Source organism: Solanum lycopersicum, chromosome 5, assembly GCF_036512215.1.
Source record: "Solanum lycopersicum chromosome 5, SLM_r2.1".
Taxonomy (NCBI): Eukaryota; Viridiplantae; Streptophyta; class Magnoliopsida; order Solanales; family Solanaceae; genus Solanum; species Solanum lycopersicum.
Window position 1 is genome coordinate 68811727 of NC_090804.1, and position 27592 is coordinate 68839318.

Genomic DNA, 27592 nt, shown 5'->3' on the forward strand with positions numbered 1-27592 from the left:
GTTGTGAGAAAGCTTGTCTAGATTTTGCAAAGCGAACTTATGATAAGTATTCATAAACAGTAATTGATAACCCTTTTCTTAGGTCAACTACAGGGCCGGTTCAATAGAATGGGTAACCTAAAGCCAAAATTTAAAAGACAAAAATGTGAAATTTGTTTTTTAATTGATAGTAGAACATTTCTTGTAATATTTTGTAACTAGAAAGGATATTGACATGAGGGTTCTACAACTCTAGATGTAAGTTGTACCTAGAGGCGGACCCATATGTTCATGTGGGGTGTATGCGACCAAGGTTCTGTCCCAGGTAGAACCTCTTTTTTTAGCTTAATATTGGTGCACCCGCAGTTTTCTGGTAACCATAAGAAAATATCAGCACATATAGTTCAAATCAAATGGCAACCTCCAACAAAATATTCTTTTTTTCCTTGATTAAGTAACTGTATTATTCGATATCGTGTTGTAAATCACAGAAGTTTGAGGGATTAATCTTGTTACAAGTGAAGGTATTATAAAATTCATAATTTGCATAATCAAGTCTATACAGAAAAGCTAAAAGAAGTTAATCAGATATCTCAAGTGTATGTTGTGGATTATATGCTACCTTCAACCCCCACGGGTTAACTCGGTTGAGAGACTTGTGTGTTAGGTCACACGTTTGAGCCCTTGCTAAACGAACTAACTTTGTTGTTTAAACGGATAAGGGTGGAGGGGTGGCCCATCATGTCCGAGTTAGCCTAAAGGGTAGGCTCCAAACGGATTTCTCAATCATAAAAGAAAAATGTTACCTTCAAAACATCTAAAATACCTGGGGGATATAGGTCTACCATGGCCTTTTCCATCTGGTAGGTATCTTCCTAGCAAACCAACTCAGAAAAGGTTCTGTTAAGGAGATCAAATTATTCCTATTGAACTCTTCCCAGAAACAAGTGAAATGGTATTCTTTCGTATGGCTGCACACATTTGCTGCCTGAAAAAAGAAAAGCACAACGAGCAATATTGATTACGACACTGTAGAAGTCTGCCAAATAGACATATGACGACATCTAATGCACCAACTCTTGCAGAAATTGAAATTTGAAACAAATTAAACTGCATAAAGCAATTAAGATTGGAACCAAAGGTATTAAGTCATCAGATATTATCGATTCGAGGTTCCTGTACTTGAATGTCGGAACTAATTTCTGGTTCCAATTTTAGAAAAGAACATCCAGTCTGTTTATTAACATGATTAACTACAGATGAAGTTGCAGATATTTTTAAGTCAGCCAGTCAAGAGCAATCAGCTTCTTTCAAGTCACTTCACAATCTTGTTTATATATAAATATGACATTTTTGTTGCCAACAACAATTGTAAACTGATAAAGGGGGGAAAAGTATATTAAGTGTTGATTGGTTTTGAGTAATACAAAGTAAAAGAAATAATATTTCATGATTTAGCAATTTTAAGTAAAAACTCGCTATGTAACTCAGTGCTCCATTCCATTTCTTTTCTTTCCATCAATTAACAAATATTTTGAACTTATAGCCAAAGCATAGATGTACATGAGATAAGGATAATAATCCCTAGGATAAAACTCAGGATTAGCTTTATCTCATGTTTGGTTTGAAGTATTAGCTAATCCCATTATTCTATCCCACCATTTGTACTAAAACGGTTTACTATCCTCATAAAATATTTCTCCCAAGGGATATCCTTTCTTATCCCATCCCATTGTGCATACCAAACGACTGGTAAGAAATGAAGCACTAAAACTCATTGTGAAGATGAAACTTTTCTACAGGTGGTAGTCTATGTTGCTTGGACTCTTCAAAATTGTCTAAAGATGCGTGTGCATTTTTGGAGGATCTGACGCAGGTGCAACAACAATTTTAGAGAGCCTGAGCAACATAACTAATAGTTTAAAGGTAAGCAAATCATAAACACAATCATGTCACTCATTTGGCACCTCCTATTTGTTCTAATGTTTTTCATGCCCATCTCATCATCCACCACAAATTTGTTTACTCTAGTATCCACAAGACTAGATTGATTGACTCAGTTGGTGAGAGACCCTCACTAACACATAATTTGGGGTGGAGCCATTGACATGTTGGGCAATGACCCTTGCACAAGAGACTTTCAGATCACTAATATTTATTCCATTCAAATATAATGATGAGTACCAAGGGTGGAAGTCTCCAACTTCTTAGACATCATTTACTCAATGTTTTGACCCAAAAAAAAAAAAGCTACATATTAAAAATCACAATAAAAACTTAAAAATCACAATTTTCAGAGTAATAAAGTACTCCATCTCTTCCAACATAGTTGTCATGTTTCGCTTCTCAAAAGTCAAATTGACCAATTATTAAAGATAGATTAGATTAGATTAATTCAATATTTTAAAATTAAAATTTCAATATTCAAAAATTATACGAAAAATACTATAAATTGCAATTTTTTCTTCTATCAGCATGACGTTTAAAAAGGAAATTGTGACAAGTATTTTGGAACGGAGGTATAAATATATATATTTAAGAACAGCCTGTTATCTTAAGATATTTTTCATGAAAATATATATATATCTCAACTAATAAAGAGGAGAAAAAAACAGGCAGACACAGTCTTTATTGAGTTTTCTTGTGACTTTCTGTCTCACTCATCTCAAGTAACTCAATCCAAGAAAGAGACACCACTAATTGAATAAGCCATTTCCAAAGACTCAATTGAGCCCCAAAAAAAAGCAATCTTTACCAGTTAAAACTATTATCAAACAGCTCACGTCTTCACCAACCGCCTTCATATGACAGGTCTAACAACAATTACGTCTTGATCTTTAGTTAGGATCACAAACTCAATTTCGAATTGAAAAGATAAAGATAGATAAGATACCTTTGATTGCCTTCATGTGTAAATCCAAGAAGAAATTAACCACTCAAGTTATGGAACCGAAACAGAAACCAAGAAGATCTTCTTCTTCAAAATCACCCGCGGCTGCAAAAAAGTTGTCTTTGAATGATCATGATCATGATCATCAGTCGTCATTATCTACAAGCCAGAATTTGATATCCCCAAATGGATCAACAGAGAGTTTCATACTCAACAATTTGAAAAACTCACAATCATGGGCTTCTTCGAAATCAAGTCGTCATTCATTAACAAGCCTTAAAGGAGTATTATTTCCAGAACAACCTCATATATACAATTTCACAGAAATTCGTTCAGCTACCCAGAATTTCTTAAAGGATCCATTTTCGTCTTCATCTACATCGACTTCGTGGCGTTGTCTTCTTCGTGGTCAAGAGATGGTTGTAATACAGAGAAAATTCAGACGACCTATGGAAACTGATGAGCTAGTGGATCAAGTTGCAATGATTTGCAGAAGTCACCATTCTAGCTTAATTCCACTCAAAGGAGCTTCAGTTTCTGGAAATTATATATATTTGGTGTATGAATATACACAAGGAGTTAATCTATCGGAAGCTTTGAGAAATCGAAGAAACCCTAATTTTACTGTTCTTTCGAATTGGATATCGAGGATTCAAATTGCTTCGGATATAGCTCATGGTTTGGACTACATTCATCATTCAACTGGGTTAGGTTTAGGATTTGTACATAATCACATCAAAAGCACGAGTATTATTGTTACTGAACCTTCGTTTCATGCGAAGATCTGTCATTTCGGTACGGCGGAGCTTTGCGGGGAAACTCCGACTGAAATCCAGGATTCGGATAGTGAAATCAAGCCGAAAAAATCACCGGAATTGAAGAAATGTGGAAGTAAAGGTTTGAAGTTTGAAGGTACGAGAGGATACATGGCGCCGGAGTTTCAGTGGACGGGAATGGCGACGGTGAAGAGTGACGTGTATGCTTTTGGTGTGGTGGTTCTGGAGTTGATTTCCGGGAAGGAGGCAGTGAAATACGAATTTGATGAGGGAACTGGTGGATATGTTAGGGTTTCGGTGATCGAGACGGCGGTAAAAGCGTCGGAGGACGACGGCGCAGGGCTGAGGGGTTGGGTGGATAAGCGGTTGAAGGATTCGTACCCGGTGGAGGTGGCGGAGAAATTAGTTCGGATCGGGTTGGAATGTGTGGAGACTAACCCGAAAAACAGACCGGATATGGGTCGGGTTGCGGGTCGGGTTTCGCAACTGTATTTGGAATCAAAGACTTGGGCCGAGCAGTTTGCTCCGCTTACTGACTTTACTGTTTCTTTAGCACCTCGTTAATAATTTTTATTTTTTTGGTTTTCTTCTAATTTTTTTCTTATACAAATTTTGGGATATTACATACATTAACCATTCATTAAATTGTAAATCTTTTAGAAAAATTATAGTGTAATGAGTTGATATATTTCTTCTTTTATTTTACTTATTCGTTGTCTTTTGAATTATCTGCAAGTCTGACTATGACTGAGATGTCTTTTTTGACTCAACAATATAGGGAAATGCTTCTTTATGTCAACAATATTTCATCATCATATCAAAATAACAAATGTTAATTGCAAATCCAAAGAAGAAAATTGTACTCTATAAATTAGTCAAAGTTCTGTCGTGTGGCCTTGAGGACATTATATTATAAGTTAAAAAATAATAATAATAATTCAAATACATAATAGCACAACAAATGTGATTTTGTCACTAGAATAAATTCATTGCATTATGAGATTCATAGTCTGAACTTTCAGTGTTGTTCTGTGTAAAGGCTGTGTTATACCCATACATATTGTTATCCGAAATCACATGTCCACCTTGAAAACTCTCCATCGATGGAACCCAAGGGCCTGCATTCGGGTTGTTAGAGCTAGAGGCTTCTTGGTTCACGTTTTGCGAATTCTGGGGTGAGTTACCGGCTGGTCTCTTGTTGGAAGAGTTTGTTGTCATCACAGATATAGATGCTGTCTGTTGCTGCTGATTCTTCATGGGTGACTTAGGACGAAGAGACTCTATTTCAGGTGTTGTAATAACAAGATGTGCGGCGCCTGGTGGTGGATTCCTTCCTCCACCACCCTGCCAGACTTTACCATCCCTATCGGCAAAATTCCGAACATAGGTCTGAAGTTTTACAAAGTTTTTAGTCAGCATTATGAGACACAAAAACGCATTATACATGCAAAAGTAAACTAATTGAAGTGTACAAAATAGGCCAAGCTTTTCATTTTCAAACAAGCATGGGAATGAGGTTAGAATTACCATCTTTCTTTCCTAATTAAGACAACATATTCAAGCGATACCATTGAGAGAACACAGAGAGACAATGAATAGGACAGAATAACTAAGCACGTCCAATGATATTTCCGTTCTCTCCTCCCACCCTTTAAAAAAACAAACTTGGGAGATTCATTTGGGGGTGGGGGGTGGGAAGACAGAGCAGCTATGTCCTTGCCATGTCTAAACGGTAATAAAACTCGATAACCAAAAGAAGGTTAGCTAAAATTTTACCTCTGCACTGAAGTTCGATGAAGATAATCCTTTACCAACAGTCAACCAGCCAGATCGAATATTATGGTCTTCACCAAAGAGTTCAAGCCTTCTCCGGCCAAGCGCAAAATGTTCAATTATGCGGTACATATCTTCAGGCTTTACAGTTGATCCTGCATATGGTGACCGATACCAATACAAAATAAGCTCAGCCACTATGCATATTCACTACAGGGAGACAACATAGCATATTATGATAAAATATCATTAATTGCAAGACAGAATAAAAATTAGCAGAGAGAATACAGGATGATACACGATTATATGCAAATGGCGGAGCCATGAATTTTACTATCGGAGTCAAATTATAAAGAAATAACCACATGAAGAATTCAAAGGGATTCAACGTGTAATTTATATACATAAAAAAAGTTACCTATCTAAACAATTACGTGCATTTCATGCATAAAAGGATAGTGCTGCAACTTCTAAACGTTCTCCCACAGACAGCAATAGCTGTTACATAACTTGGGAATAGCAGACCAATGATGGACTACCATAACTTGAACTATGAGAGGAGAAAATTGAAGATTTTGTTCAAAATCGGTTCATACAGAATTCTGGTAAAAGCCAAGATTTCAACTGAAAAGCATATCCAACACCAAAACCAGCTGGAAATTACGGAGACGCCAAAAAGAAAAAGTGAAAAGAGCTATTAATAAGATAGAATCTACACCTCATCTGTCTCCCACCCTTCACCCCAGGTAAAGAAGTTTGTTCTTCTCATTTTGTGAGTAAGCCAAATGAGAAGAAAACCCCAAAAGGAAAAGGAAAAAGCATCATTTGAAGATAGGGAAAATCAATCAACCTCCAAAAGGACAGTTTTCCTTGGAAGACTCAAAGAAACACTTCTTTTTTTTTAATTTTACAACATTATTATCGTTAATTACAAACAACTATATGTGTGTCTGTATTACTTGAGAGAAATCCATATTTTTGAATTAGTGCTGTTAGGTCAGCCTCAGTAGCTTCTATCAAGTATTATCTTACTCATATAGGAACACAAACAATTGGAAAGTGCATGAGAAAAAGCAACATGTTGTCAGTGTCTGCAACCCTATATTTCATGATTAACATTTCTAATCTGCACAAGAGAACATAAACCACACACAAAATTGTCTGGAATGAAATAGAATCTACCATAAGGAGGTTCCTCAGCAATAATCACATCTGTGTCAATATTTGCATGAATTATATGCCCATCGGTACTACGACGAACAGTTCCTTTTATGCCCAAAAGGCAGTGTTCCTATGTCATGACAGGGACAAGCAGAATGTAAGTTATATATGATGGAAAATACACAATATGGGGAAATGAGAGGGCATAATGTTAAAAACCTTTGTATGCTGAAATAAAGTATGGGAATCATGCCGTAATCCTGGAGTAGCATTGGTTTTATTTGTTTTCACCCAACATATGTCCTCACATCTGCGGAATCCCCACTGCAGAATGGAGAGAAACAATATTTAAAAATAATCACAATGACCTAATATTGAAAACTGCAACCAATAGATGCATCTGATTGTGCTTGCTCTCATCTGTGGCGCAGCAGCAGAAGGAAGATATCAAAAGCAGCAATCAGCATATTCATGACCATAGAGTGTTTCTCAGATTGTTTGAACTACATACCTTCTTCAGACATTGCCTTCCTTGCTCAAGCCCCACACCATCACCAACCCAAAGAAAAACGAATGATGGAGTGTCAGCAATTGCCTGAGAATAGACAGTTCACACCATCTTTAGGCCCAGAAAAGAGAATCTAACAGGTCTGAGTGACGAACCAACAATTATGAGAGATTTATATATAGTTTACATACAACATGAAGGTAGTATGTTAGCAAGATACACATTTTTGCTTTACCCAAAATACCCTTAATAGCTTATCGTATTATTACATATTAATATATGAGGGTTTTTAATCTTTTTATAAATATAATAAACCCACCAACATATCTGATACTCCATTTTCTCGTTTCTCTCTTGACTTTTGAGTCTCTCCCTTTGTCTATCCTCCTCTTCTCCCCCCACCCTCACTGCCATTCCAGTTTCATCTTCAATGTCAAATTAAAGGTGCCATGGCCATAATTTCGAACTATAAAGTGTTCTTCAGTTTCCATACCTAGATCTTTTTGACTAAATCCCATATTATCCTCTTTTGTATTTTGTTTTAGATATTTCGGGCCAGTCTTGGAAAAAGATACTACAACATAAATGGAGTTACACATGTGATCAATCGCCTCTTTAGCTATAAGGAGCTTATCATGCATTTTTGCAACTTATAGACCAGCAAGATCATAAAGCTCCTTTTCTTACCAAAAGACATTATGATTATTTATTTTCTGCTGAAAGTGAGTTCAGTTTTTGGTTTTGAGTCAATGGAGCTTCTTGTGGAGGATTTATAGATGATTATAAATTAGATTTGCCGAAATTGGTCTAAGTAGAAAGAATACTGGTTTAATGGTTGGAAGAATCTCAAATACATATTAACAATCCACCAGTTAAAAAATTGAAGCTATGGAAATGGGTTGAAATCCATAAAAAGATAGCTTGCAGAAATGGAAATAAAAGTTGGCTACTTTTTCTTGTTCAAACGCTGGGTGTAATGGTGAAGAACATTGGGTAACCTAAAAGACAAAAATCCATTTAGCTCATTTTCTGCTAGTGTGTTATTATTAGGGACATTTTAGGAAATTAAAAAAAATGGGTATCTTGCTAATATACTTCCTCCATGTAGTATGCTAAGGCATAACAATACAAGTAAAGCAACAGTTAAAGTATCAAGAGTAAAGAACCAGGCTGACATGAAAAAGTCATACCTCAATTTTGAGATTCATTATTTCCTCAAACGTCCAGTACTCCATATGGTCAGTGACACCAGGAGCTCGATGAACATATTCTTCCCATGGGGGGTCTATTAGAATTACATCAAATTTGGTCCCAAAAAAATCTGGTGACAGCTCATGCTCAAGCAAGTCGCATTTGAAATACATGGGAGGCGAAGAAGAATTGACAACAATCTCATCCTTCCTTTGAATAAGTTCTCGAAGCTTGGGATAGTCCTCAACAACACTGGTAAGTTCTAGTTCCCTGATAAAATTTTGAGGCCTCGTGCCAGTGTCTACAAAATTTTGGGAGTAGTCATTCTGCTCACCCCTAGAAGGAGCTTTTCCAGGTGGGGCATTAGTTCGAGGAGGCACCCAGCCAGCATTAGCTTTATCTTTAACCTGTCCACGACCTCCTGGTATTAGGCCATTAAAATTTGGACCAGACATATTTGGCGGTGTCCCTCTTCCAGGGCCTGATTGATTAAAATACATTGGATTCCCCAAATTAGGAGGAAATCCAGTCCCAGGAAGCACAGGTGAGAGTCCAGGTGGAACACCTAGCATATTCATCTCAAGACCTCGGGCTCCAGGCCAAACCACAGGAGGTGAAAATGGAGGAATGAAAACACCAGGGAGTGGACCTGGAGCAGGTGACATGTTAGGAGCTAAAGACTGCAAAGTTCCAGGTGATGGCATTCCAAGTGGTCCAAAAGGTGATCCCATCATTGGCATTGGAGGTCCGAACTGGTGGCCATCTCTTCCTGTGGGCCTCCCTCTTCCTCCTCTCCCAACCCTACTTCCTTTAGAACCCATTGGAACATCTCTATTGAAGGACGATGGTTCCTGGTTTCCATATGGAGGTTCTGAAGCACTATTGGAAGTTTGGCCCAAGGCAGATCGAACAGATGCGTCTCCTTTCTGGGGCCTTGATTCAGTTTCATCCCTATATGAACCATCACCTGATGTATTCTTTATATCTTGAGCAGATTGGCCTGACCAATTCATGTTTCTTCCCCTGTCATCCCTAGGAAAGGCATTGTTATCGTCATCCGGAAGCAATCTTGCATCAAAATTCTGATTAAATTCAGTTGTTCTTGCTACGGCAGATATGGCCTTCTCCTTATCATAGTCAAACGGCCTGGTTTGGATCTCTATGACATCATAATTTTCATTTGAAATTCCATATTTTGATGAAGTTTTCAAAGCTTCTGTCCTATTTCCATCTTTTCTACCACCAGAACGAGGCCTTTCATTGTCAATCCACCCACGTCGGGGCATTTCCCACTCTCTTCCATGTTCATAAGATGTCTCACCTTCTTTTATTTCCTTGTCAACAAAGTTCCCTTGCCTTCTTTTCCACCCATCTTTGGACCCATCCCTAAACCTGTTTCTATCGCTCCTGCCATCATCCCTTCCTTTTGATTTATCATCTCTCGCACCATCTTTTTCTTGTTCTTTCCTCCTGAAAGTATCTCTTTTTTCATATTCCATCTCAACGCTTTCTAAATTGTAATGGCGTCTTCCATCCTTCTCAGGTGTCCTGGACCTATCAGAGGAGTCCAACTCTCTCCTAGTTCTCTCTCGCACCCGTGAGCCACCGTCATCACCTGCGGCTGCAGACCTATCACGGTTTTCCGCAATGTCATGACTTGTGGCACCTTTTCGCTGTCTATGCTCCTCAAATCTCTCTATGCTCAATTTATCGTCCCGTATAGAAAATGCTCCTCCTCTGTCTTCCTCTATAGCATACGACCTGCCTTTCTTACTCCTATCACAGTCAATTTTTCTCTCATCACTTTCTGGGTATTTACCATTCTTGTCTCTATTCGACTCTTCAAGGCTATCTAACAACACATGACCCCTTTCTGTGGTACTGTCCTTTCTTTCCAAATGTCTAGAATCCCTTTCCAGTGCATTTCCAGAGTCCCCACCATGTAGCTTCTCATTATTACCTTTATTTCTAGTCTGAGAACCATCACCATCAGAAAACCTGGAAGTTGATTTCCTTCTGACACCCTCATTAGCTAGGATTTGTCCTCTATCCCCTGTTTTATCTCCATTATCATACTTTCCCCCAAGTTCTCCATCCCGATACCAATTGCTCAATGTCTCCAATGTATTCTCACCCTGTTTCTTCTTTGTCAATTTGGACCGCAAGTCGTTTTCAGCCTCATAGTCATCCTCATCAATATCAGCTATACTTGATCCTACTGATCTTTTCCGACTCTCATTTCTTTCCAATGTACTTCTCCTTCTTCCATTACTATCTAAACCTTCAGCTTCTTCACTGTTGCCAGGCCTTGACTTACTTGACCTGTATTTTCTCTTATCATCCCCTTCCCAGTCATCTTCAAGCTTTAAGTTAGGGTCATCCTGTTTGAGATAACTCCTTCGTCGTTCAGGGGAAGCCATCAACAGAGAATACCCTCACTAGATGATTTTCAGCACTTCATTGAATGATGCAATACCAGATAGCCTCCTGAGAGATAGAGAGAAATGGAGAAAATGATTGATGAGCTGACCTTACTGTGAATCTTAATTATAATATAACACACATACAAAATATCGTAATTATAAGAGACAATAAGGTACCATGGGAGAGAGAAATACGGAGAATAAACTATGCAGGTTAAACCGGAGTTTCATTCCAATAGTTTCAACTCAGTGATACTAAATAATATTTTTAACCTACCACATTCTTCCTCTGAATGGAACCAGCAATATGTATCACATGTTGAAGCACAATTTTCGACAAAAGAACAGAGCAGAGAAAAAAATATTGATAACCGTCACCTTATACCGTTTAGGTCACACACACGCTTCCAATAAACTTGCACCAAAAATTTTTTATTAGACTGGAAAAAATGTTTTTCAAAAAAGTACTTCTAGAATTTGGCAGTTTGTGTTTGACTAATCAATTTGCAAAAACGCTTTTGCCTTAGAGCAGCAACTTGTGTTTGGCCAAGGTTCCAAAAGTGCTTCCTTTTTCAGCCTTTGAGTAAACAACTTTTGCTACTTCTCAAAAATACTTAAGCTTGGCCAAATACCACAACTATCTAAGATAGTCACTACCATTTTTGGCTTCCCGAAAGCTTAGCTAATCAGACTATTAACAATCACTACCTAATTGTAATTCAATCAATCAGTTCCAAACTGAACATCACAAACTAAAAGTTCAATAGTCTTTCCGGAACTCATGATACAAACTAAAAGTTCAATAATCTTTCCGGAACTCATGTATGTCTTTGTATGAACTATGAAGACTTAAGGACTCAAAAAACAGAAAACATAAGCATATACCGAATATTTAGAATTTACACTGAGAAACAGAAGACGTAGAGCACCTTCCGATGCCGACGGATTCGGTGTCGAGTGATCTCCGGTGATCAATTTACGGCGTCGTCGTAGAACTATGGAGGAGGTATGCTGGAGGCAAAGGGAAGATAGAGGAAATCGGGTTTAAAGTATTATGGATCCGAACCTCGATGGATCAAAGGAAAATTGACCCGATTGACTTTGACATAATGAATGTACTCAATGATTAGATTTTTTTACTAGTCAAACTCATACTTAATTTCATAAGATTGTAAAATATTTATTTGTTGCTACTTTTAATTTGATAGGAGTTTTAAAAGAGAAAAGAATATTTGTGACTATTTTTAATCTTACATTAAGAAAAATATATTACTCTCTAAAATCGAATTTAAACAAAATAAAGGTAAAATATATACAAAACATATCAAATACTCTTGGACTATGTGAAATCGCCTGAAATATTGAACAAAAGATATTTATATCCTCACCGTTACCAATTTCACCATTTATATCCCTCAATTGACGGAAATACCCAAATCAATCAAAATTGATCCGATTTCATAAAAATTAATCATACCCCATTTTAAACCAATGTCCGACCCATCAAATTAAAATAGAGGAAAATGTGTAGATTATATAAAAATATCTTTTAATTTTATAATCTTGATATTTGAAGTTGAAATTCAAGAGCCATCAAAAAAAAAGGCAAAACTTTTTTAAACGGAATAAAAAAGAAAGTAAGAGAAACAAACTAAAACTATTACAAACTGTTAGTAGTGTTTAGTTCTTTTGTATAATATAAGAAAGATAGATGGAACAATTCCCAAACAAAACTTGGAGATGTAGGAACTAAGAGCCAGAAAATCCTCAATTCTCCATTGATGAAGAATATATATACTCAATTCTCTACTGAACCATCAACAGATTAAAGAAATGAAGACATCTTCATGACCTTAATATTGTAAGGTAAAAAAGAACTGTTTACGAAGATGAATGTGATTTTCTCACTACAAGAATTCAGAGTTTGTCTGTCTAAAGGCTGCATTATAACCATACATATCGAAAAGCCTATTATCTGAAATCATATGTCCATCTTCTCTCCCAGGAAAAATCTCCATTGGCGGAGCCCAAGGACCTGAATTCGGGTTGTTAGAGCTAGAGGTTTCTTGAATCGGATTTTGTGAATTAGTATTGTTTTGGGGTGAGTTCCCAGTTGCCCTCTTGTTGGATGTGTTGTTTGTTGTCATAGATATAGATGATGACTGATGCTGCTGATTCTTCATTGGTGACTTGGGACGAAGAGCCTCTATTTCAGGTGTTGTAACAACAAGATGTGGGGCATCTGGTGGTGGATTCCTCCCTCCTCCACCCTGCCACACTTTTCCATCTCTATCGGCAAAATTCCGCACATAGGCCTATAAATTTTTCAAAATCTACAGTCAGTATTTTAAAGGCACAAGAACGTAACCAAGGCAGCATTATACACACACACTAAATTATTGCAGTGCACAGGATAAAGCCAATCTTATGATCTTCGGACATCTTTGGGAAGAGATCAGAAAGCACCAATCTTTGTTTCCAAATGAAGACAACTATCGAAATATACCATTGAGAGAACACAAAGGAAAATGAATAGAACAGAATAACTAAGCAGGTCGATGCATACTACTGAGAAGAGCAGGAACCACCCGACAAAATGCATGTTATCCCCCCCCCCCCAACACAAAACCCCTACCTGAGTTATTAGGGGGGTGAAAAACAGAGCAACTATATGCTCTCCATATCTCATAAATAAAATGAACTTAAAGGAAGGGTCGCTAAAAGTTTACCTCTGCACTGAAATTCGATGAAGATAATCCATTACCAACAGTCAGCCAGCCAGATCGAATATTATGATCTTCACCGAAGAGCTCAAGCCTTCTCCGGCCAAGTGCAAAATGCTCAATTATACGGTACATATCTTCAGGCTTTGCACTTGATCCTGCATAAGGGACCAGTAGCAATTCAAAGTGAGCTCAGACATTGTGCATACCCAGTGCAGACAGACAATGCAGCATATTACGTTAAAATTTCATTTATTTTAGGACAGAATCCAGATTACGTGCAGTTCATGAAGCACATGATAATAAGAATCCAGCATACATGCACTTCTAAAGTTTCTCCAGCAGAAGCAATAGCTGTTACATAACTTGGAAATAACAAACCAATCGAGGACTACCATGACTTGAACCTAAGTTGCTCAGACTCGAGTGCGGGTGTCTGATATAGGTGTGGATATAGAGGTCAGGTCCTTCCTGATCTTAAATTAAGATTTGGGGGTACAAATCCAGGTATGGATACAGGTGCTCAGATTCAGCTAAGAATAATTCACATATCCAAAAATAGAATTACATGTCTAAATTATAAGACATTATTTTGATAACTTACAAGGTATGTCAAAGAGAAATTATTGATCAAGAAGAGGATTCCGAATAAGATAAAAGGAAAAGGACTGACATCGAAATTTCTACTAAAAAGTTACTCCATTTTCTTCAATTTCACCTTAGTTTTTGTTTTGACTACAAAAATTATAGGTATTTATACAGAATTTCTCCATCAATTTTCGTCAAAGTACCAAAATCAGTTGACCAAATACGGTACGGATCCCACACCCATGTCGTAGAGACACTGATGGGGCACCGAAAGTGAAGAGTCCAAGCAACTTAGACTTGAACAACAGGAGAAGAAAACTGAGGGATCACTTAGTTATGAGGATGAAGGATAATAATTCCGGAATAAAATATGGCTTACTATTCCGGGTTTGGTTGAATTTTAAATTTCGGGATTAGTAATTCTATGTTTATTTATACCACAATTGCAGTATTATTTTACACCACATTCGATGTGGAAAAACAATAATCCAGGGATAAAACAACAAAATGACATATTTGCCCTTCTCCAAAGCTCTTCTTCGAAGTTTTTCAAGAAAGCCAATTTATAATTGAAAATAAAAGTTAATTCAATGTCATCTAGTGTGAAACCAAACACATTTATTATGTCCCATATATCCTATTTCTAGTATAAACCAAATATCTACCAATTAAATTTATATCCACTAAATAATCTTGCTCACATACCAATCAACCCACAAAAGGCTACACGGAAGGCTCTATTCAAGATGTGTTCATACAGAATTCTGGTAAAAGTCCAGGCTTCAACTGTAAGGCATATCCAACGCCAAACATGCCCGAAAGCATAAAGAAAGCCCCAAAAAATAGTGAAAGGAGCAATTCATAAGACAGAATCCCCTACGGTTCGCCTTAAAGCCTTAAGGAGAGGGGGACGAGCAGTTATCTATGTAATTACGGTCTTTGTTGGCCGTTGTTCCGGTCGAGCACTCTCTTTTCTTTGTCCAATTCCGTCAGTCTCTCAGCCTTCCACCCACCCAGGGAATGGTAATTGTCCTCATGTTATGACCAAACCAAACAAGGAGGAGAACACTGAAGATGGCTGGTTCTTATGGCTAAATTAGAAGCTTTTAGGTGGATAGCAGGAATTAGGGAGTGGAGATTCCTCAGCTACTCTATGCTGATGATACACTGGTCTTTTGTGATGCCAAATTGAGCAATTATTCAGGTGTTGGCTGGTGTTCTGGATGTGATGCAAGGATATTACCAACAAGAAATTTGAGACTGCCTTTGGGGGCACAGACTAGGTGTATGCACATATGCAATGGGGTGATTAATAAATGTGATAAAAGGTTGACAAGATGGAAGGCACAATATTTATCCTTGGGAGACAGGGTCATAATGATTAGTAATGTGTTGCGCACTTATATTATGTAAACCCACACCCCGCTGAGGAGGAGAAAGATTGGATTACTTGAGAAGAAACTTTCTTTGACAAAGTAACAAGGGAACTCATTTAGTTAGGTGGAAATCTGTCTCATCCAGCAAAATGTTAGGGGATTTGGGGATCAGAAACATCATATTACAAAACCATGTTTATTATGGAAATGGTTATGGAGAATTGATATAGCCTTGTAGATATTAGCACTTTTATTTTATAGGTCCTATGCATTCTAGGATTGGTTTAGCCTTTCAGAGATCTATACATATAGAAGATATATAGAGCTTCTGATAAGTTCTCATTTTCATAATATTGGCATGAGAGATGAGTTTAAATGAAGGTGCGGGGTCGGTGAGGATTCATAATTTCATATAATCGACCCCAACACCAACTTGTTTGGGACTGAAGCATTATTGTTATTGTTGTTGTTGTTGCCATAGGTCAGTAGCTTTATCAGTATCTTATTTATATAGGAAAACAAACAATTGGAAAGTGGATGACAGAAGCAACATGCAGTCAGTTTCTGCGACCCATATTTCATGATTAACATTTCTACTCTGCAGAAAGCAAACATAAAATGCACACACAGAACTGTCTGGAATGAGAAAGAATCTACCATAAGGAGGTTCCTCAGCAATAATCACATCTGTGTCAATATTTGCATGAATTATATGGCCATCGGTACTACGACGAACAGTTCCTTTTATGCCCAAAAGGCAGTGCTCCTATACCATGACAGTGAACAGCAGAACGTAAGTTCAAAATGATGGAAAAATACTAAGCATGGTGAAATGAGTGAACGGAACATGAACCTTTGTATGCTGCAATAAAGTATGGGAATCATGACGCAATCCTGGAGTTGCAGTGGTCTTATTTGTTTTCACCCAACATATATCCTCACATCTGCGGAATCCCCACTGCAGAATGGAGAGAACAATGTTTAGAAATAATCACAATGACCTAATATTGAAAACAGCAACCAACAGATGCATCTAAGTTGTGATTGTGCTCATCTGTGGGCCAGTAGCAGAAGGAAATATCAAAAGCAGCAATCAGCAGATTCATGACCATAGAGTACAACAACATACCAAGTGTAATCCCAGAAGTGGGGTCTGGGAGGGTAATGTGTACACAAACCTTACCCCTACCATGTGAGGTAGAGAGTCTGTTTCTCATAAGACTGACCATTAAGTGTTTCTCAAATCGTTTGAACTACATAGTACATACCTTCTTCAAACATTGGCGCCCTTGCTCGAGCCCCACGCCATCACCAACCCAAAGGAAAACAAATGATGGAGTGTCAGCAATTGCCTGAGAATAGACAGTTTACACCATCTTTAGGCTTGGAAAGGAGAAGCTAAAGGAACTATGTAGCCATTTAAAAAAAATCAAAGTATAACTATAAAAGTCAAAATAAAAGCTGCTAATAACACAACAATTTTTGCACATGAGGTTCTCCACCAGCCTACTCCATAGCAACAGTAAAAGTATTTAGACTAAAGAACCAGGTTGACATGGAAAAATCATACCTCAATTTTGAGATTCATTATTTCCTCAAATGTCCAGTATGCCATATGGTCAGTGACACCAGGAGCTCGATGAACATATTCCTCCCAAGGGGGATCAATCAGAATGACATCAAATTTGGTCCCAAAGAACTCCGGGGAGAGCTCCTGCTCATGCAGGTCACATTTGTAATACATGGGAGATGAAGAAGATTTGACAACAATCTCATCCTTCCTTTGAATAAGTTCTCGAAGCTTGGGATAGTCCTCAATAACACTAGTAAGCTCTAGTTCCCTGATGAAATTTTGAGGCCTCGTGCCAGTGTCTACAAAATTTTGGGAATAATCATTCTGCTCACCCCTAGAAGGAGCTTTTCCAGGTGGCGCATTAGTTCGAGAAGGCACCCAACCTGCATTAGCTTTATCTTTAACCTGTCCACGACCTCCTGGTATTAGTGCATTAAAATTTGAACCAGACATGCTAGGTGGTGTCCCTCTTCCAGGGCCTAGTTGATTAAAATACATTGCATGATTTGGCAGATTCCCCAAATTAGGGGGAAATCCAGGTCCCGGCAGAACAGGTGGAAGTCCAGGTGGAACACCTAGCATATTCATCTCAACACCTCGGGCTCCAGGCCAAACCAGAGGAGATGAAAACGGAGGAATGAAAGGGGACATAGGTGGACCTGGAGCAGGTGACATATTAGGAGCTAAAGATTGCACAGATCCAGGCGACGGCATTCCAAGTGGTCCAAAAGGTGATCCCATCATTGGCATTGGAGGTCCGAATTGGTGGACATCCCTTCCTGTAGGCCTCCCTCTTCCTCCTCTACCAACCCTACCTCCTTTAGAACCTATTGGGACAGATCTATTGAAGGAAGGCGGTTCCTGGTTTACATATGAAGGTTCTGAACTGGAAGTTTGGCCCCAGGCAGATTGAATAGATGCATCTCCTTTCTGACCCCTTGCTTCAGTCTCATCCTTATTTGAACTGTCACCTGATGTATCCCTTAAATCTGGACCAGATTGGCCTGACCAATTCATGTTTCTTCCCCTGCCTTCCCTGGCATAGTTCTCATCATCTGGAAGTGATTTTGCATCAGAACTCTGATTAACTTCAGTTGTTCTTGCTGCAGAAGATATGGCCTCCTCCCTACCATAGTCAAATGGCCTTGTTTGGATCTCTATGACATCATAATTGTCATTTGAAATTCCATATTTTGATGAAGTTTTCAAGGCTTCAGTCCTATTTCCATCTTTTCTACCACCAGAACGAGGCCTTTCATTGTCAATCCAACCACGTCTGGGTATTTCCCACTCTCTGCCATGTTCGTAAGGTGTCTCGCCTTCTTTCATTTCCTTGTCAACAAAGCTCCCTTGCCTTCTTTTCCACCCATCTTTGGAACCATCCCGAATTCTGTTTCTATCACTCCTGCCGTCATCCCTTCCTTTTGATTTATCATCTCTCACACCATCTTTTTCTTGTTCTTTCCTCCTGAAGGTATCTCGTTTTTCATATTCCATCTCAACGCTTTCTGAGTCGTAACGGCGCCTTCCACTTCTCTCAGGTGTTCTGGACCTATCAGAGGAATCCATCTCTCTCCTTTTTCTTTCTCGCACCAATGAGCCGCCGTCATCACCTGCTACCATAGACCTTTCATGACTTTCAGCCGTGTGATGAGTTGTGGCACTTCTTATCTGTCTATGCTCCTCAACTCTTTCTAGGCTCAACTTATCTTCTCGTATAGAAGATGTTCCGCCATTGTCTTCCCCTATAGCATACAACCTGACTTTCTTACTCCTGTCAGAGTCAGTTTTTATCTCGCTACTTTCCGGGTACGTATTATTTTTGTCTCCGTTTGAATTTTTAAGGCTATCCAACTGCACATTATCCTTTTCTTTGGTGCTATCCTTCCTTTCCAAACGTCTAGAGTCCCTTTCCGTTGCATTTTCAGAGTCCCCACCAAGTAGCTTTTCATTTTTACCTTGATTCCTTGTCTGGGAACCATCACCATCAGAAAACCTTGAAGTTGATTTCCTTCGGACACTCTCATTAGCTAGGAATTGTCCTCTATCCCCAGCTCTGTCTCCATTATCATACTTGCCCCCAAGTTCTCCATCCCGATACCAATTGCTCAACGTCTCCAATGTATTCTCCCCCTGCTTCTTCTTCATCAATTTGGATCGCAAGTCGTTTCCCTCATAGTCATCCTCATCAATATCAGTTTTGCTTGATCCACCTGATCTTTTCCGACTCTCATTTCTGTCCACAGTACTTCTCCTTCTTCCATTACTATCTAAACCTTCAGCTTCTTCACTGTTGCCAGACCTTGGATTACTTGACCTGCATTTTCTCTTATCATCCCCTTCCCAGTCATCGTCCAACTTTAAGTCTGTGTCGTCCTGTTTCGGGTAACTCCTTACTCGTTCAGGGGAAGTCATCAAGAGAGAAAACCCACACTAGATTATTCTCAGCACTTCATTGAATGAATGCAATACGAGACAGCCCTGAGAGATGAAGAGAAATTGGAGAAAATGATTAGTGAGCTAACCTTTTAGTGAGTGTACATCCAAGAAATAATTCATAATATAAGAGACAGACTAAATCTAGTAAGCATAAGAGGACAATAAAGGTACCATGTGAGGGAGAAAATATGCAGCTGTTTCATTCCAACAGTAACAACTCAATGACCCTAGTTACTTTTTTAATACTACCACAACCTTCCTCTGAACGAAACCGGCAATGTGTAGCTCAAATAGGTGAGTTCTTTTATAGGAAACAACGTCCCCTAGAAACTTACTGATTAGAACAATACATAGACCTAATAAATAGTCGATAATAGATCCCTAATAATATCCACTAGTAAAAGAAAATCTATCAATTATCATGTATTTATGGATAGCTATACAACAGCACAAATGTTAACATCCCAAGAACATACGCTACCTCTACAGATATTCTGGATTAGAAGTGACAGCATGGATAGAGTCGACATCAATTTCAAGCATTTACAGATGATTATCTTCAAAGCTGTTATAAAAGATGATGCTTCAGCAAGCAGAAGTTTTCAAAAATGTGCAATCAGAAACATGGATACAAAACAAAATACGGGCATCGATTGCCTCAAGAGTGATGCATGATCTTAGTGATTCCGCATCTAAGACAAATAACTAATCCCGGACGTATAATCCCACACAGACATTATAGAGGTTGTTTCCGATAGACTCTCGGCACAAGAAACTTTGGGTAATCAAAGCTACACTAACAACATAGGTTATTTCACAAACCATAAAATCCATACATTAATGTTCAAGCACAGTATTTCACAAATGAGCAAAGCACAAAAAAGATAGATAACCTCCGCTGTATTTCACTTCAGTCATACATATTCTTTCAAATTATTTCGTGTGCTATTTCTCTAAAGAATTAACAATCAAAAACTAATTACAGTTCACCATAAATCAGTTTGAAACTCACGCACCACAAACTAAATGTTGACATCGTTCCGTAACCAAATGATTTTCTCTTCGTATGAAGAACTACTGAATCAGTAACAGAAAATACTAGCATAACTACGAATATATAGAACCTAATAACATTTCTCAGCGATTATTGAACAAAATTGAATGATAACATGGCCGTAAACTTACAATTGGGAACAAAATGTGGGTGGGCCGGAAACCGGAATAAGTGGAGCACTTCCCGATGTTGTCGGATTAGGCGGCGAGTGACGGCGACGACCTCCGGTGACCAAATACGGCGTCGGCGACGAAGTGTAAAGAGTAGAAGCGGAGGCAAAAGGAAGAGAGGAGGAGAAAGCGGGTTAGAACTGTTATGGATCCGAACCTAGGGATATAATTGGAATATTGACAATTAAAAAAGGGTAGTTTCGGTAATTGAACTCATAGGATAAATAAATAAATAAATTTCTTAGGTGATCAATATATAAATAAAATTATTTATAGATAATTCAAATAACTATTAGAAGAGGAGCTAGCGAGATTATAGGTTAGGAGGTACAAGCAAGATAATGTATATTGGAAGGTGAAATTACACCGCTATTGTAAAATATTATTTATGAAACTTATATTATTTTTTTTTTGAAAAATAAACTATTTTGAGAGTTCAATATTTTTAATGTCCAAACAGGACTAAACTTTAATATTAATTTCACTATCTGATAATCAAAATCAATAATTCGATTAATTCATATACATAATGGGGCAATTCATCCTATCCCTTCATTTACGAAGAGCCCGAAATATCTTATTAAGAATAAAGATATTTCAACATAACACTCTATGATACTAAATAAGATAATAAGACAATCCTCAAAAGATCATCAACGAAATTTTACAACAACAAACCATGTATATTTCCATAAGTAAAGTCTGAGGAGGATGATATAAGCAGATCTTACGTTCACCCCTTGTGAGGTAGAGAGATTTTAAAATATTGAGTCATGTTTTGCTTTGCCAAAAAAGCTAAATAAGATGGAAATAGTACAATCTCTCTTGTCTTAAGCCTAACACATTGGACTATGCAAAAATAAAGTTACTGTTAAGATTAGAATACAACAAGAACACAAAAAGCCCAAATGAGTGGAACCATCTGTCTGTGTGGCCTTTTACACCAAGTTCAAAGTTCATCCTGCAACAAAAAAACAGAGTAACAACATCATCAATGGTACAAGAAAACATGTGTGATATGCATTTTAAAGAGAATCTACAAAGATATATTATTGTTTTCTATGTTGCTCAGTCTCTTCAGAAATGTCCCAGGGTGTCTGTCGGATTCTCCAAAAGTAGTACATTTTTTAACAATCCGACACAGGTGCAGCAGCATTTTGGAGAATCGGGCGGGGATAGAGAGTTGGAAGAAAAAAAAAACAGCTTATTCAGAGCTTACATGATAGTCATCATCATAATCACGGCGATAGCGCTGCAAAACAATAAATTTGACAGAGAAGTTAGACACTATATTTCAACAGACAAAATTACTGAGCAAAATAAGAGACATGGGCATAAACATAACAAAATGGCATAATGACTACTTCAAGATTATCATTGAAACTAAATTTTTATTGTTGTACTGAATCTAGTTAGCATGAACAAAAATCAGTGGCCAGAAGCTCCTACTGGTTCTGATTACTGCTTATTGAGCAAGCCAAAGCCATAAGTCAGGGGCAACTTACGATTTCTTAGCTTTAAAGCTATTGAGTTTGAAATTTGTTAACAAAAGAAAGATAAGTTTGTCAAAGATAAATTGTATAATCAAAGTCATGGTCAGTTATCTATGAATCATTCAAAGAAGTTAAACAAGCAGAAAGATCATAGAAATTAAAATCCAAGTAGCTACTATCACGAACAAGGAAGGGATAACAACAAATTAGGAAGAAATTGTGCAAGGGAGCAAGCAAGTAAATGATGGCAGAAAACTGAATGGGAAAAGCATAGAGCATGTTGAGTCCAGAGACATGTGAAAAACTTACCCTCTTGTTTCTATCTCTGTGCCTGTCCCTACCCCTATCTCTATCTCTTTCTCTTCTCCTCCTTTCACCTTCTTCTCTTGCTCTTTGGGCTTCCTGAAAATTACAGCTATTTTAGCACTTGTGCCCGAAAAGACGCAATATTTTAAATAACAGCATAATACATGAACAAACACTCAAACTTGGCCTCCCTAGCAAGTACTTCAATTTTGAGAGTGCATATCTAGACACCTCATTTGATCTTAATAGCAACTAACACTCCAACCCGTCCACACCATGTATGTGGACATCCAATGTTGACATGACACATAAATTTTGGAGGTGACCAACTGATCATTTTGTAAGTTGGAGCGTTCAGTTGAAACAGTGGAGATGAGTTGAGGTCAAGGTGTCTAGATGTGCATACTCAAAGTTAGAGTGCTTACTTGCCAGCTGAGGTCATGTATTACACCTTAAATAAATGAAAATATGATATCAACCTCTTCCTCTTTTGCTTTTCTCACTTTCTCTGCCTCCTCAAAAGCCTCCTTTTCAGTCTGCAGATATTCATGTCAAGAAATCTGAGTGTTAAAGAAGCAATAAGCTAGCACCAGCTACCATAGGATAAAGGATCAAGTACAGACCTCCCTATTAGCAAAGACTTCCTCAATCACTTTCTTTGCATAATCAGGGTCATCACATATCAGTATGTTGTCAAATAGAGAACCTGCCTTCACCTGCAGCAATGACAAAAAACAACAGTTCATCACCTAGAAGCGGATTCACGACTTGAAGTTCATGAGCTCCTACAATCTCAAATTAATGTACAATAATAACTTGGTTTACATTCAAATATTTATAGATATTTAGTGGAATTCTTAATATAACTACTGGTTCCCATGAACCTGTTGTGTTTGCTCTAATCCGCCACTGAAATCACCCATTCTAACTTTATAGAGTGTGGAAGACAACATTATACTAGTTCAGACCACTAATCTTACCTGCCAAACTTCGATTCCAACATATTTGATAGGCTTCAACACATAGAGATCAGGATCATCTTCAAATTCTGAAGAGAGAATGAGAGAGAGATCAGAATAGATTTCTAACAATATGAAGAACTTCATATCATTGCAAGCGTATTCAAATTCATCTCAATACAAATGTACATTCATTACCTGGATTATCGATCCAAGGGGTCTTCCATTTACCTTTATAGTTAGGGTTCTTCACTTTCTGGGACATAAGATACACTTGCTAAGTAGATATTCCAGTTACAACTTGAAGAATTCAAGCTCCAGAATTAGTAATTAGAACAATTTTCTTATACCTTCCGTTTCCATGGACCCTTATATGCTGGGTTAGGAATTTTTGGTGGTCTCCAGATGCCATCCTCTTCATCATCCCAGTGATCAGGCTAAAAAAGGAAAGCAATTTTGGAAATTTAGCTTAAAAACTTGCAAGATGTAAGCTCATTGGTGCAAGCAGGCCTCTGACGTGTCTCAAATGATGACAACATATGAAAAGATAATGAAGCATGTGTACACTTCCCACTCCGTTTCTACAAGTGTGGATGGGAAATAAAGAAACATGCTAAGACAGTGATGACCATTGACCGATGAGTATATCACTTGTGGAATAAAGTTAGTTATGCAGAAAAACAAGAATGGTTGTAGTGATATAAGAGACAAGTTATTTGACCAAACAACATGTGAATGAAAAGATTCAGGACAGTGGACAAAAAGTAAAAAGTTCACTGTCAAGGAATAAAAAAATTGATAATAAAACTAGAGAAAAGAGTCTTTTCTGAATAACCACATCTCAGAAGCAGTAACTTCAAAACCTCATCCATAACACAGCTGATATTCTGATACTGTACATTAATGCCAGCTGAACTAACCTTTTTAGCTTTTGGGTTAGGGATCTCTTTTGGAATAGATTCATATCCCTGAAGTAAAAAGTAATCACAAGTTAATTTCAAAAACCAACTTAAAGCCTAAGAAACTAAAAAAACTGACCAAATGTGCAGTATGAACTACCTCTGGTTTGACCTCGTTTGGATCCTCTATATATTCTCTATCATCCCAATCTGCAGGCTATAAGCAATGGCAATTAAATAAGCCATTAATAAGCAGGTAAATATCAGAAATCTTTACAGAATACTTAAACAAATTGAGTTAAGAGGCATAAACAAGTTCAGCCTAGAGCTTTAACTTTGTCCTAAAATACCTTTTTCGCATTTACATCTTTAATTTTTCGAGGGGGAAAGATATCCCAGTCTGTATACATGCTTCCAGAATCCCTCTCTCGGCCATCTATCCAGATGCTGTATGATGCATCAGGTCTAAGAATGAATGTGTAGAAATGGGTTAACTTGTCTGTCTCACATTGCAGATCCTTTTTGATTGGATAATTCTGGCCTTGGTAGGAAAGTATAACATGAAGTTTCTTCGTCTGTGTACCACAGATATCCGGTCCAAACATCATACTGCATAGACAAAGACTTCTTTTAAATTAAAGCAGAAAAAGTACGTGTGGTAAACTACTATGACAACTATATACTTCAACCAATTTACAGTAACTACTCTGTTTCAGATACTGATCATTGAAATTTGACCAATGTTAGATATATATCTGAACTCACAAGTCGCAACACTTTTTACTAATTAAGGTCATTGACATGCTAGCTTGGTGCACTTTCAGATGAAAGTAAAAGTTGGGGCTAAAGAGTGACATTTTCACAGAATTATGTTCAGGCAGATGATTAGTCTGTCTCATAAGGGAACACATTTAACATCAGAAACAATGTGTATATTCCCCATTTTTCAGAAACTAAAAGCTGGGACTCTGAGACAAAATATTGACAGCACACAAGCAGATCTTATGAAAAAACAAGCCTAAGCAAAAGTTCTCGCAGGTAAGGGATATCTTAAAATGAGATAGAGGAAGTTCACATGCAAAAGGTAGTGAGGGAAAACCTGTAAGGAGTATCTCCCCCGAACTTCTTCTGGTTGACATATCCAGAGAGAAGCTTTATGTAACCTCCACCACATTCAATGTCTTGCTCAAGCTTTATAGAGTACTGTACAACCAATGTTCTATTCTTGTTGCTAAATTCTGGTATCTTAGCAGAGATGGCGAAATGTTTGGCATCGGTTGACGTCTGAATACCTAAAAATCAAAAATCACAATTATATGTGGTAAGTTCCCCATGGTCAGAAACAAACATGTCCCAACAAGATCAGAAAACTAAAGCTAAAAGGAAGTCAAATAGTGTTTGTACCATGTACTTATTGAATCGTCTTAGCATACACAATCCTAGTACTTGTACGTTTTTACTCAATACATATCCTAACATAAAACCTTAGTTGCACGGACTCTTCACTTTTGATGCCGCACCCGTGTCGGATTCTCCAAAAATACACTACTTGTGGCGAATCCGACACGCACCCATTGACATTTCTGAAGAGTCTGAGCAACATAGCATAAAACTATACAAATCATTACATATTGCAATAGAGTAAGCAAAAAGGTGAAATGTGTAATCTAAGTTTAACATATAAGAATACTATTGAATAGTCCATCTAAAAGTTGTTTTACACACATGAAGACTTCCAAAAATCTGTTGCGAGTCAAACCTTTATCATCAGGATCACCAGCCCATTTCCCAGCTGTATGCTTAAAGGAGCCTGCTTTCCCTTCACTCCTTTTCCAGTCAGACTTCACCCATCTGCTCTGCCAATCATCTTTTTAAATAATCCAATATGGAAAAAAAAAACATTAACCAGTGTATAATCACAGTAAAACAACAACATACCCAGTGGGGTCTAAATATTGATTCTTTTCATACCATTCACAGAAAAATGGAACAAGCTAAAAAATGAAACTATGAAGTACCACTAACTGAAGCAGAAATTATGCAACCATATGAACAATAAAGAAAAATTATGGGTCTAACCGGAAGTGTCTAAAAATTGATTCTTTACATATCATTCGCAGAAAGAAAAAGAAAAGAACAACAAGCTCAAATATGAAACTATGAAGTACCACTAACAGAAGTAGAAATTAGACAACCAAATGGACAAATCCTTTAAAGAAAAATTCTGGGGTATAATTAAAAGTGTCTAAAAATTGATTCTGTACATACTATTCACAGAAAAAAAAATGGAACAACAAGCTCAAGTATGAAACTATGAGGTACCACTAACAGAAACATACATTAAAGAACCAAATGGACAATTCCTTTAAAGAAAAATTCTGGGGTCTAACCAACAGTCTCTAAAAATTGATTCTGTACATACTAATCACAGGAAAAAAAAATGGAACAACAAGCTCAAGTATGAACTATGAGGTACCACTAACAGAAACATAAATTAAAGAACCAAATGGACAATCCCTTTAAAGAAAAATTCTGGGGTCTAACCAACAGTCTCTAAAAATTGATTCTGTACATACTATTCACAGAAAAAAAAATGGAACAACAAGCTCAAGTATGAAACTATGAGGTACCACTAACAGAAACATAAATTAAAGAACCAAATGGACAATCCCTTTAAAGAAAAATTCTGGGGTCTAACCAACAGTCTCTAAAAATTGGTTCTTTTCATACCTTCCACAGAAAAATATAATGGAACAACAAGCTCAAGTATGAAACTATGAAGTACCACTAACAGAAGCAGAGATTACACAACCAAATGGACAATTCCTTCAAAGAAAATTTCTGGGGTCTAACCAAAAGTGTCTAAAAATTGATTCTTTACATACTATTCACAGGAAAAATGGAACAACAAGCTCAACACTTGAAACAATGAAATATCACAAACAGAATCAGAAATTGAACAACCAAATGCACAATTTCTTCAAAAGAAAAATTCTGGGGTCTAAGCAAAAAGTGTGTAAAAACTGATTCTTTACATACTACTCACATAAAAAATGGAACAAGCAGCTCAAAACCAACTATGAAGTACCACTAAAAGAAGCAGAAAAACAACAATTAGTACCATCAAATTGTTCTTCAAAGAAGATCTCAGATAATGAAGATGTAATAATTGAAAACAGTAACAAAACTAGTAGAAATGATTCAAGTGAGGAGACTAGTAGTAGACTTTTTCTTTTTTCATTCTTGGAAAGAGCCATTTGCCCAATGTGTGAATTCTGTGGTCTTCGGAATAATTATAGAAAGTTGGTTTT

The 27592-nt window shown here is 37.4% G+C and overlaps 4 protein-coding genes across 6 annotated transcripts; 1 reads left to right on the plus strand and 3 right to left on the minus strand.

Moving 5' to 3' along the window:
• The first annotated feature begins 2586 nt into the window (after nucleotides 1-2586).
• On the plus strand, nucleotides 2587-4333 carry LOC101249551 (lysM domain receptor-like kinase 3). The gene has a single exon (XM_010323012.4). It carries the CDS (start codon nucleotides 2887-2889, stop codon nucleotides 4207-4209), a length of 1323 nt encoding a protein of 440 aa, XP_010321314.1. The 5' UTR covers nucleotides 2587-2886; the 3' UTR covers nucleotides 4210-4333.
• A 183-nt stretch (nucleotides 4334-4516) lies between these two features.
• LOC101249268 (N6-adenosine-methyltransferase non-catalytic subunit MTB-like) lies at nucleotides 4517-11985 on the minus strand. Of its 3 annotated transcripts, none has more exons than XR_011221477.1 (7): nucleotides 11631-11985; nucleotides 8278-10765; nucleotides 7091-7174; nucleotides 6799-6903; nucleotides 6601-6709; nucleotides 5422-5628; nucleotides 4517-5034 (listed from the first exon to the last, which is right to left on the minus strand). XR_011221477.1 is itself a non-coding variant. In XM_004239610.5 (7 exons), exons 2-7 carry the CDS (start codon nucleotides 10696-10698, stop codon nucleotides 4621-4623), a joined length of 3285 nt encoding a protein of 1094 aa, XP_004239658.1. In that variant the 5' UTR covers nucleotides 10699-10765; nucleotides 11631-11985; the 3' UTR covers nucleotides 4517-4620. The 3 variants fall into 3 exon arrangements, 2 of the variants coding, with proteins under 2 accessions (XP_004239658.1, XP_010321313.1); XM_004239610.5 differs by having other exon boundaries at nucleotides 5422-5573; XM_010323011.4 differs by having other exon boundaries at nucleotides 5422-5573; nucleotides 11605-11798.
• Nucleotides 11986-12451: 466 nt separating this feature from the next.
• On the minus strand, nucleotides 12452-20955 carry LOC101248975 (N6-adenosine-methyltransferase non-catalytic subunit MTB). Its single transcript, XM_004239609.5, has 7 exons — nucleotides 20586-20955; nucleotides 16959-19442; nucleotides 16657-16740; nucleotides 16242-16346; nucleotides 16046-16154; nucleotides 13431-13582; nucleotides 12452-13016 (listed from the first exon to the last, which is right to left on the minus strand). The coding sequence occupies exons 2-7, from the start codon at nucleotides 19374-19376 to the stop codon at nucleotides 12609-12611; spliced, it is 3276 nt and encodes a 1091-aa protein (XP_004239657.1). The 5' UTR covers nucleotides 19377-19442; nucleotides 20586-20955; the 3' UTR covers nucleotides 12452-12608.
• A 331-nt stretch (nucleotides 20956-21286) lies between these two features.
• LOC101248677 (calreticulin-3) lies at nucleotides 21287-27592 on the minus strand. The gene is made up of 14 exons (XM_004239608.5): nucleotides 27403-27592; nucleotides 26041-26148; nucleotides 25381-25573; nucleotides 24632-24890; nucleotides 24442-24498; nucleotides 24303-24350; nucleotides 23733-23819; nucleotides 23581-23638; nucleotides 23404-23471; nucleotides 23047-23139; nucleotides 22903-22959; nucleotides 22427-22519; nucleotides 21844-21876; nucleotides 21287-21585 (listed from the first exon to the last, which is right to left on the minus strand). Exons 1-14 carry the CDS (start codon nucleotides 27536-27538, stop codon nucleotides 21574-21576), a joined length of 1302 nt encoding a protein of 433 aa, XP_004239656.1. The 5' UTR covers nucleotides 27539-27592; the 3' UTR covers nucleotides 21287-21573.

Bases quoted from the DNA above. Each gene is read 5' to 3' on its own strand.
- LOC101249551 (XM_010323012.4), top strand. From the start codon at position 2,887: ATGTGTAAATCCAAGAAGAAATTAACCACTCAAGTTATGGAACCGAAA.
- LOC101249268 (XM_004239610.5), bottom strand. From the start codon at position 10,698: ATGGCTTCCCCTGAACGACGAAGGAGTTATCTCAAACAGGATGACCCT. The intron at 7,175-8,277 runs GTATGACTTTTT...GTCTATTCTCAG, and splicing joins TAATGAATCTCAAAATTGAG to GCAATTGCTGACACTCCATC. The intron at 5,574-6,600 runs GTAGATTCTATT...CACCATATGCAG, and splicing joins TGCTGAGGAACCTCCTTATG to GATCAACTGTAAAGCCTGAA.
- LOC101248975 (XM_004239609.5), bottom strand. From the start codon at position 19,376: ATGACTTCCCCTGAACGAGTAAGGAGTTACCCGAAACAGGACGACACA. The intron at 16,741-16,958 runs GTATGATTTTTC...GTCTATTCTCAG, and splicing joins TAATGAATCTCAAAATTGAG to GCAATTGCTGACACTCCATC. The intron at 16,155-16,241 runs GTTCATGTTCCG...GTCATGGTATAG, and splicing joins CTTTATTGCAGCATACAAAG to GAGCACTGCCTTTTGGGCAT.
- LOC101248677 (XM_004239608.5), bottom strand. From the start codon at position 27,538: ATGGCTCTTTCCAAGAATGAAAAAAGAAAAAGTCTACTACTAGTCTCC. The intron at 24,499-24,631 runs GTATTTTAGGAC...CATTGCTTATAG, and splicing joins AAGATGTAAATGCGAAAAAG to CCTGCAGATTGGGATGATAG. The intron at 22,520-22,902 runs GTTGATATCATA...TGTAATTTTCAG, and splicing joins GAAAAGCAAAAGAGGAAGAG to GAAGCCCAAAGAGCAAGAGA.